Genomic DNA, 11,025 nt, shown 5'->3' on the forward strand with positions numbered 1-11,025 from the left:
GTGCGGTTTCGCAGGCGCAGGGGGTCCACAATGCGGATATTGTCCCGCCGCTGGAGCGGAGCTCTTCTCCTATGCACCCATCCACCAGCGCGCGGTAGCCACGCCCCCCGTAATTAAAATTTTTGATGCAATGCAGTTTTAAATGACTTTTTTCCGTTAAATGTCATTTTGTGCAGGCACTGTTCTAAACATGGGAAACACATTATTCCACTTCACAGGCATACTACAGACACCCCCCAGGCACGATATTTAAAGAAATATTTCACATTTTTTTCACTTTAATGGTCATTAAAATCAGTGCTCCCAAAAAAAACGTCTGTTTAAAAAAAAAAATGGCATTGATCCATGTCCCCTGGGGCAGGAGCCAGGTCCCCAAACCCTTTTTAGGACAATATCTTGCATATTAGCGATTAAAATTAGCACTTATTATTTCGAACGTTCGAGTCCCATAGACTTTAATGGGGTTCTAAAGTTCGTACAAATTTTCGGTCCGTTCGAAAGTTCTGGTGCGAACAGAACCGGAGGGGTGTTCGGCTCATCCCTACTATAGAAGTCTCGGAGTCTGACAATTATCTTTGCATCTACCTAAGGTGTCCTGGCCCCAACCCTCTCTCCCAAAGTTCTGTTTAAGAGACAATAAATCTCTTTGCATTCAAATAGTGTCTGGTGCCCACCATTTAATCTTGCATTATACCCACCATGCCTTGTAGCCCACTCTACACTGAAGGATGTCAGCTATCCCTATCTCTGGAGGTCACCATTGGGCCACATACCTACATATACATAGTACAGGATGTGCATCGAGTTGCATCAACACTCCTGATAAAAAGGTTACCAAGGTTACCAGCTAAAGTAATGGGGATGATCTAGGAAAAATGTACTTTTATTGTTTTCTGCTGAGCACTACAGTGGAACCTCAAATTACGAGCATAATCCGTTCCAGGAGAATGCTCAAAATCCAAAGTACTCGCATATGAAAGCGAGTTTCCCCATTGAAGTCAATGGAAATGAAAATAATTTGTTCCGCATTGACTTCAATAGCAAACAATACCGCATGCGGCCAGAGCCGGGGAGCACCCAAATGCCTTAGAAACTGCCGAAAAGGCCCGAGGACACCTCGGCTGACCTCGGCAAACCTCGGAAAGACTTTGTTCCCGAGATTTGCAGAGGTCAGCAGAGCTGTCCTCTGGCCTTTCCGTACATTTCCGAACGGCGCCCCCCGTGCCCCCTCGTCATTTCCGTGCATTTGGATTGGTGCCCCCCCAACTCAGACTAAACACGGTACTGGACACCGCTTTGGCCTGAATCGTGCTCGTTTTGCGAGACAACACTCGCAAACTGAGTTCCGATATTTTTAAAAATATAGTGCTCGTATTGCGAAACTCTCGTTAACCGGCTATAGTGCCATTTGTACTACTAAAAATATGAAAAACACCAGAGCAAAATGTAATAATGCATTAAAGTGTTTGTACACCTATGCCAGAAGTCTGCCAAGCAAAATAGGTGAGTTGGAAGCTCTGGTGCATGAGGAGAGCTATGATGTAATCGGTATTCCTGAAAATTGGCTTCAATCCTCACATGACTGGGCTATTAATATTCCTGGCTATGCACTCTTTCGGAGAGGCAGGGTAAAAAGGAAAGGTGGAGGGGTCTGTCTCTATGTGAGAAGTGATCTCAAAGCAAGTGTGAAAGAGGATTGTGTTAATGTTAATGAGGAGGTGGAGACTCAGCTCCTTGCACAGATAGAAAGGGCTGCAAGGGCTGGGACAGTGATAATAATGGGGGATTTTAACTACCCAGAAATTGACTGGAGTAATGGCACTGCTGGGACAGTTAAAGGGCAAAAAGTTATAAACCTACTACAGGACAATTTTATGGTACAGTTTATTGAGGCCCCAACTAGGAATGAAGCTCTGTTGGACCTGGTAATCTCAAGCCATGCAGAGCTTATTACCAATGTCCAGATAAAGGAACACCTGGGTAGCAGTGATCATAACATGATTTCATTTGATGTTAGCGCTAAGCAAGAAATACATACGGGGAAGATAAAAACACTTAACTTCAAGAGAGCAAATTTTCCAAGGATGAGGGCTGCTCTCCAGGACTTAGACTGGGAGAGAATATTGACATCAATGGGCACAGAACAGAAATGGGAATTCTTCAAAAAGACTGTTTTTGAACTCACTGCAAAGTATATTCCCATGGGCAATAAGTTTAAAAGGCTAAAAACAAAACCTATGTGGCTCACAGCTAAAGTTAAAAAAGCTATAAACTATAAGAGCAGATCTTTTAAAAAATATAAAAATGAAGCAACACTAAAGTCAGTTAAATGTTACAAAGAATTTAACAGAATATGTAAAAAGGAAATCAAGGATGCAAAAATTCAAAACGAATGACAGATTGCAAGGACAAACCCCCAAAAATTCTTCAAATATATTAATAGTAAAAAAGTCAAGTCTGAGCATGTAGGCCCTTTACAAAATAATCTAGAGTTGGTGACTGAGGACAAAGAGAAGGCTAATTTCTTAAATACTTTCTTCAGCTCTGTGTATACAAAAGAGCATGGGGGAGCTCATGTCCATAATGGGGGTGGTAGTGACACAGCCCCAAATGATCCACAATAGCTCAAAAGTGATATGGTCCAAAAATATTTAGACAGAATAAAGGTGGATAAAGCACCTGGACCTGATGGCATCCACCCACGGATCCTAAAAGAATTGAGCTCTGTAATTTCAGAGCCATTGTATCTAATTTTTAGGGACTCATTAATGACAGGAATAGTACCACTGGATTGACGCAGGGTGAACGTGGTGCCTATATTTAAAAAGGGATCAAAGTCTTTACCAAGTAATTATAGACCTGTTAGTTTAACTTCTATAGTTGGGAAGATACTGGAGGGATTAATAAAAGATCACATAGACGAGTTCTTGCTGGAAAAAAACACTTTAAGCAACAGACAGCATGGATTCATGAAAGACAGACATTGCCAGACAAACCTGATTTCTTTTTATGAAGAGGTAAGTAAAACCTTGGACAGAGGGGTGACGGTGGACGTGGCATAATTGGACAGAGGGGTGGCGGTGGACGTGGTATACTTGGACAGAGGGGTGGCTGTGGACGTGGTATACTCGGACAGAGGGGTGGCGGTGGATGTGGTATTGTGGTATACTTGGACAGAGGGGTGGCGGTGGACATGGTATACTTGGACAGAGGGGTGGCGGTGGACGTGGTATACTTGGACAGAGGGGTGGCGGTGGACATGGTATACTTGGACAGAGGGGTGGACGTGGTATACTTGGACAGAGGGGTGGCGGTGGTGGTGGACATGGTATACTTGGACAGAGGGGTGGCGGTGGACGTGGTATACTTGGATTTTGCAAAAGCATTCAACACAGTTCCCCACACACGGCTCATGTGTAAGGTCTACAGGTTTGGAAATATCAGTTTGTAAATGGATAGAAAATTGGCTTAATGACAGAATTCAGAGAGTAGTGGTTAATGATTCTTACTCTGAATGGTCTAAGGTTATGAGTGGTGTACCCCAAGGTTCAGTGCTGGGACCCTTACTTTTTAATATCTTTATAAATTATATTGGGTCTGGGATCAAAAGTAACATTTCCGTCTTTGCAGATGACACCAAGCTATGCAGTGCAATAACGTCCTTACAGGATGTCTCCAATTTACAAGCCGACCTCAATGCTCTGTCTAATTGGGCGATTATGTGGCAGATGAGGTTTAATGTTGAGAAATGTAAAGTTATGCACTTGGGGGCTAAGAATATGCATCATACACGCTAGGGGGAGTACAACTGGGGGGATCCATAGTGGAGAAGGATCTGGGGGTTTTGGTAGATCATAAGCTCAATAATAACATGCAATGCCAAGCTGCGGTTTCCAAAGCGAGCAAAGTCCTTTCCTGTATAAGAGAGGTATGGACTCCAGAGAGAGAGATATCATTTTGCTCCTGTTCAAGTCATTAGTAAGACCTCATCTGGAATATGAAGCTCAGTTTTGGGCTGTAGTTCTCAAAAAGGATATTGGGGAACTGGAGAAAGTGCAGAGAAGGGCAACCAAACTGATAAGAGGCATGGAGGAGCTCTGCTATGAGGAAAGATTAGAGGAACTGAATTTATTCTCTCTTGAGAAGAGGAGATTAAGGGGGGATATGATCAACATGTACAAATATATAAGAGGTCCATATAGTGAACTTGGTGTTGAGTTATTCTCTGTACGGTCAACCCAGAGGACAAGGGGGCACTCTTTACGTCTAGAGGAAAAGAGATTTCACCTTCAAATACAGAAAGGTTTCTTCACAGTAAGAGCTGTGAAAAAGTGGAATAGACTCCCTGCAGAGGTGGTTCTGGCCAGATCAGTAGATTGCTTTAAGAAAGGCCTGGATTATTTCCTAAATGTACATAATATAACTGGGTACTGACATTTATAGGTAAAGTTGATCCGGGGAAAATCCGATTGCCTCTCGGGGGATCAGGAAGGAATTTTTTTTCCCCTGCTGTAGCAAATTGGATCATGCTCTGCTGGGGTTTTTTGCCTTCCTCTGGATGAATTGTGGGCATAAAATTGGGTATATTGGATTGTACGATTATTATTTTATTTTATTGTTTTTAAGGTTGAACTGGATGGACTTGTGTCTTTTTTTCAACCTGACTAACTATGTAACTATGTAACCGCCTTACTCGCAATCCAAGGTTCCACTGTATTTGTGTCCCTAGCTGTTTGGCATCTCCTGCTCTATGATCACAAGGTCCCCAGTGTTTTTTCTCCTGCTCCCGCTCACTAATCACACAGCCCTTGGCATCCTCTCCTACTGCTTCCATGCACTGATCACACAGCCCACATCATGCACCTTATCAATCAGCAAAGGTCTGACTTTTGTTTTTATAACAGAGATCAACTCAATTTACATATGCATGTTTAAAGCAGAGTCTCACCCAAAAATGGAACTTTTGCTTTAAGTACTTGTGACCCCCTGACATGCCACATTTAGCATGTCATTTTTTTTTGGGGTGGGGGAAGTGGGTACCTAGTTTTCACGGGTACTCAGCTCCCATTTCCTCTCCGGGCACCGCGGCTCAGATAGGAATTTCACCCCCCCTCCCTCCCTACAATCTTCTGGGACATGTCACAGGTCCCAGAAGATTGTCCGGCCATTCACAGTGCACAGCACGACTCGTGCAAGTGCAGTGTATGCCCGGCGAAGTGTGAAGCCACAGCCAACCGCCCACACTTGCAATGCAGGCGCTACACAGAGAGGAGGGGGAGAGGAGCGAGGCTCTGTGCGCCCGCATCAATGGTGCAGCCTCATCAGCACCCATCGGTGAAGCCTATCAGCGCCCATCAGGGCAGCCTTATCAGTGCCCATCAGTGCAGAGTCATCGGTGCCCATCAGTGCAGCCTCATCAGCGCCCATCAGTGCAGCTTCATCAGTGCCCATCAGTGCAGCTTCATCAGTGCAGCTTCATTAGTGCAGCTTCATCAGTGCAGCCTATCAGTGCCCATCAGTGCAGCCTCATCAGCGCCCATCAGTGAAGGAGAAAAGTTACTTATTTACAAAATCAGCCTGGGCAGGAAGGGGTAAAAGTGCCCGGTATTGAAGTGGTTAAAAAAACATTTCAGTTACATGTGTTCCTACTTTATGAAAGTCACAACAGTGGGACATGTATACCGTATAAGCATGAATTGATTTAAGGACGAACTTACCTGGGAGTCAATCACTTCCCTTCCTACAATATGACAGCAGTTTTGGTGATAGGTCCCCTGGGAAGGGCAGTTAGTTTACCTGTCGATTTGTCTTAAATGATGCAGAGCTGATGACATCATTTTAAAATGATGAAGTAGCTGCCTGCCTAGTACAGTGATGACTGAGTCGGTACAACATGGGGACAAAAGTGTGATTAACTGACATCTTACTATAGAAGAATGTCATGATTAATATATTTTTTTGTCCTGTAAGAACAGCCAATCATGAATTCCTATTTTTCTAATTTCAGCAATGTCCAAAGGTCCATGAAACCACTTTGAGGTAATCTCAGAGAATTATCAGAGACTTTCATTTCATTTCTCTTCTGCTGTCAGCGATGGCGTCTACTGATCTGAGAGCTGAGTTGGAATGTTCCGTCTGTCGGAAAATTTATAAAAATCCTGTAATGCTGAGATGTGGACACAACTTCTGCCGGAACTGTATTGATCGTGTGCTGGATAAACAGGAGGGGTCTGGAAGATATTCCTGTCCTGAATGCAAAAAAAAGTCGAAGAGTCGTCCTGCACTGCAGAGGAACAACAAACTGCGCGACATAGTGGACACATTCCTGTCTTCTCAGCGAGCTCAGAAAAAGTATGGAGTGAAAAAACTGAATGAGGCTTCTGGGAAGAAGAAGAAGAAGAAGAAACCGGGGGATGATCTGCAGAAGCTTCGGGCAAAGATAAAAGAGACGGAGGAAAGAGTCCAGAGTCTGCAGGAACACAAGAGGAACGTAGAAAAAAAAGCCACTGGTGACACCAAGAGAGTAAAGGATGTGTTTAAAGATATCAGAAGATGGCTAGAAGACCTAGAGAAGAGAGTTCGGTGGGAAATTTCCTGGCAAGCAGAGCAGGTCTCTCTCTCTGTGTTGAAAAGGATCCGGGATCTGGAAATAAAGAAGGAGGAGCTGTCCAGGAAGTTGCGTCACATTGAGGAGCTGTGTAACGTGACGGATCCACTGACTGTCTTACAGGAATCAGACACAGGTGACTTGTGTGATACTGAGGATGGAGATAATGAGGACAGAGAGAGACATGAGGAGCTCCTCCGTGATGGAGGGGGTCTGGATATGGCCAAGATCTTAACAGAGGTAAATATAACTTTCTATATCAAGGAAGCTGCAGACATATTACTGGATGGAAACACAGCTCATAATGATCTACAGATATCAGATGACAGGAAAACTGTATCCTGGTCAAAGATAAACCTGAATCACCCAGAAACACCAGAGAGATTTACAAATTATCTTCTGGTGTTGAGCAGTCATAGTTTCCAATCAGGTCAACATTACTGGGATGTGGATGTCAAGGAATCAAATTGGTGGAGAGTCGGGATGTGTTACCCGAGTATAGGCAGGAAAGTTTGGCAGGCAGGATTAGAAAATGCAGGATTGGGAAAGAATAAGAAGTCCTGGGGTTTGCTCAGGTCTATAAATAAGTATTATGTGAGACATGACAGTAATCGGACCCTCTTACCCCCCAATCCCTCCAGTAACAGAGTCAGGATATATCTGGATTATGAGGCCGGGCGGATCTCCTTTTATGATCTGTGTTACCCGATTCGCCACCTCCACACCTTCACCACCACCTTCACTGAGCCCCTCCATGCTGGGATAGGTGTAGGAGATGGTTGTATAAAGATATGTGGGGGGAATCCTATGATGTGAGAACTCCGCCCAGAAACTGGTGACATCACAGGAAGGGAGGATGGGATTGGTAAAGCGAGGAGCCAATGTTTGAAGATAGTGGTAACTTTAATTATCACATATTTAATTCATTAATTAACATGATTATAACTGCAGATTAAGTCTGATTTCCAAGAACAGCCACCAGATTTAGAAATGTGTCTCAGGAAGTGTTGCTGGTGTTAAAATAAAAACAGATTTACAATTAAGTCTGTTTCTTTTTAATAATATATTTGCAAAATTATCTATATTATCTATATACAGCATATCTATAGAAAGTACGATTTAGGTTCAATAAAAGGGTGATGGTTATTTTATTCTTAATTTTTTTTCTGTATTCTCTATATTTTTTGGTATATGTATGTAATCAATGCTCAAACAGTACAAGCATGCAGTGTAAAGAGAACTTTTACCACATCGTCTTCCATTGAATGCCAGCGAGATCTCATGTTCTAGCTACCATATTTTCATATGGCCATATGCACAAGCCCTAAGCTGATGGGAGCCCCTGCTCCCATCAGCTGTAGAGTCACACCTCCCCAGCTGGATTGGTCCTTTGTGCAAGAAGTGCCTTATTTAAACCAGGTTCCTGGATCTGTTTTTTCCTCGCCTGACCCTGATCTTCTATTTCCTTGGCATTCCATGGTTGGTGACCTTTGCCTTGTACCTGAGCTACTCTCCTGGGCTACTTTTTGGAATTTCCACATGGACTTAACCTTGGATTGTTTACTAGACGACAGGTGAAGCCTTGACTTTATGTTTGTCTGCTACCTACCTTGACTTCAGAACTTGCCTTCTACCTGCCCTAACCTTGGGCTGTCTGAGGATTCAGCCACTGTTTACTGCCTTGCCCAGGCTCAAGACTACAGTTACACTTCCTTGTTTCAGTCACTCTGTCCTGGTGCCATCTAACCAGAAACTAAAGCATTGTGTTTCCTTTTGGCTTCCCTTTCCTTGGTTTCCTTTTCCTCCCTCTGTCCTTGATTGACATGATAGGAAAGAAATGCTGCAAACTATGATTGCCTGCAGTGGAAGCTGGAAAGATAAGCCCTGCCGCAGATAATTTTGGGTCTCAAGAGTGATGTAGCCCCACCGAAAAGTGATGTAGCCCCACCGAAGAGTGATGTAGCCCCATCGAAGAGTGATGTAGCCCCACCGAAGAGTGATGTAGCCCCATCGAAGAGTGATGTAGCCCCATCGAAGAGTGATGTAGCCCCATCGAAGAGTTATGTAGCCCCACCGAAGAGTGATGTAGCCCCACCGAAGAGTGATGTAGGCCCATCGAAGAGTGATGTAGGCCCATCGAAGAGTGATGTAGGCCCATCGAAGAGTGATGTAGCCCCATCGAAGAGTGATGTAGCCCCATTGAAGAGTGATTTAGCCCCATCGAAGAGTGATGTAGGCCCATCGAAGAGTGATGTAGCCCCATTGAAGAGTGATTTAGCCCCATCGAAGAGTGATGTAGGCCCATCGAAGAGTGATGTAGCTTCATCGAAAAACTGCTATCTCTTAAGCCTTCTAGCAGAGCATTTGACAGGCCATAAGGTATCCTCACTATAATTTGGGGTCATAAACCTCTAGAGCAAGAGACTTTAATGAAGCCCTGTCATAAAATAGCCATTAATCACCCCTTGGTCTGGTGTTTTTGTAAATGGTTAATAGTCATTGTAAACCCCCATGGGAAGAGACTCCTTATGCAGGTCATAATTACCCTAACAAAGCAATTGTGATCAATGTACATTTGTGTCTGGCTCCACGTGACCTAAAAATGCCCTTCCATTCAGCCTTCTACTCTAGTCATATGTCATAATAGGTCAAATATGCTGTCATTAGAAAAAGTTAAATTAAGGGAATGTCCACTGAAAAACAATCACACATTTTAGCCCACCTGCCCCACACCCCTCAACACTTTTTTTTGAAGGTGGTCAGTTCAGTAACACCACCCTCATCCAGGAGAGGCAGTGCAGACCTGGGCAGCGCAGTCAGGGAGCCCTGGAGGAAACAAGGCAACCAGGGAGAGGAAAAGGGAAACGATTCTGGGAGGATCTATGGCCAGGGAAAGCGAGACAGCCAAAGCCCACAGGTACTGTTTGGGGGGGGGGGGGGGCAATGAACCCCAGGGTAATGAGCCAGTAGTCTGGCGAAAGGGCAGACATTACCCATGCGGGTACCCACTTGCATCAAGCCCCAGGGTTTATATCATAAGGGAAAGAGAGGCCTGAGGGGAAAGAGAGGATAGAGTTGCTCAACCCTGTTTAGAGTCCTGCATCAGGACTGCTGCTGTGCAAAGAGAGGTAGAAATTTCAGGGGAAGACCTGCCATAGATGGAGCAGCCTACCTCTCATCTGTCTGTAGTACTGGCATTCAGAGTACTGCAGGGAGACTGAAACCAAGAAGGACATGTGCCGGAGGTTGGATAGTTGAGCTTTACCTCTTCGGGCTTACTGCTGCCTATTGCAGAATTTTGTCAAAAGGGCACCCCTGAACACTTTCACCGTTAATTGTTTGAAATGTTCTCAAAATAAATATTTTCACCTGTGGCTTACAGGTACCTTCTTGAAGGTTAGGTGCTATACTGTAGAGTTTAAAGCACCCCATAGCCAGCATACTTTGATAGATTTATCCCCTGGACAGTGGTTGCTAGGGTCTAAAATTGCAGTTAGGCCCATATAGTCAGCTCTTCATTGATTGTTGGCTAATATTGCTTGCGGTGTCATTATCCACCCACTCGATGCATTTCAGGCCTTTCATTGGTGAGAAAGAAAACAAAAACAGACTCTATGTACCATGCTGTGATATTGACTTCTATCGCTGTTATTAATGCACTGTATTTACTATTGTCAATCCTGGTAACCAGTTTCTTTCTTCAGGACTTATTACTGTTTTTAATAAAGCCAATATTTTCTCATTGATTGGTGTGTCAGTGTGTTTGAGTCAGCTTAAGGGGCGAGTCATCACTGGAAATGGCCGGGGATCCAAAAATTTCCAGCAGCTCCTTCGGGGATGAGTGCTGCACAGCAATCACATGTGAAACAAACACCAGTGTATGGTGCCTCAATAAATATAAGTGAAAATCAACAAATTCAACAAAAAAAATGCAACAAGAAATGTATCTACGTCTTTAAAATGGAATACACCACCTACAGATTAGAAAAAAATAATAATGAAAGAGTAATTGTATATACAAACCCTAGAAAAAAAAAAGTATGGAATCACCACTCTTGGAAAATGTTAATTCAATTGTTTAATGGTGTAGAAAAATAAAAATAAAAAAATCACAGGCATGCCTCAAAACTATTTTCATTTAACACTCCAACCTTGTGGCTTTAAAGGCCCGTACACACGATCGGACTTTTTGACAACAAACATGCAAATTAGCTCTTTTGGAGCAACATCCGACCGTGTGTACGCTCCATCGGACAAACTTTTTCTGTTTTCATCGGACTTTTGTTGGCTGTGCGAACGGACAAACTTTCTGGCAACAAAAGTCTGATGGAGCAAAGTCCGATCGTGTGTACGCAAAACCATCGGACTTTTGTACAAGGTACAAACACGCATGCTCAGAACCAATGCAAAAGATCAGA

General features: G+C 43.7%; 1 protein-coding gene across 1 annotated transcript in view; it reads left to right on the forward strand.

Annotated features, from left to right (window-relative positions):
* Positions 1 to 10,353, forward strand: part of LOC143961818 (E3 ubiquitin-protein ligase TRIM39-like) — a 36,278-nt gene extending 25,925 nt beyond the window's left edge. Inside the window, exon 2 of the mRNA XM_077471150.1 lies at positions 6,008 to 10,353. Coding sequence (XP_077327276.1) covers positions 6,095 to 7,423 — 1,329 coding nt within the window. The 5' untranslated portion in view covers positions 6,008 to 6,094 and the 3' untranslated portion in view covers positions 7,424 to 10,353. The remainder of the gene's footprint in view (positions 1 to 6,007) is intronic.
* The last annotated feature ends 672 nt before the right edge of the window (positions 10,354 to 11,025 follow it).

This window comes from Lithobates pipiens, unplaced genomic scaffold (genome assembly GCF_037356315.1).
Source record: "Lithobates pipiens isolate NorthernLeopardFrog02 unplaced genomic scaffold, aLitPip1_a1.2 Scaffold_8, whole genome shotgun sequence".
Classification (NCBI taxonomy): Eukaryota; Metazoa; Chordata; class Amphibia; order Anura; family Ranidae; genus Lithobates; species Lithobates pipiens.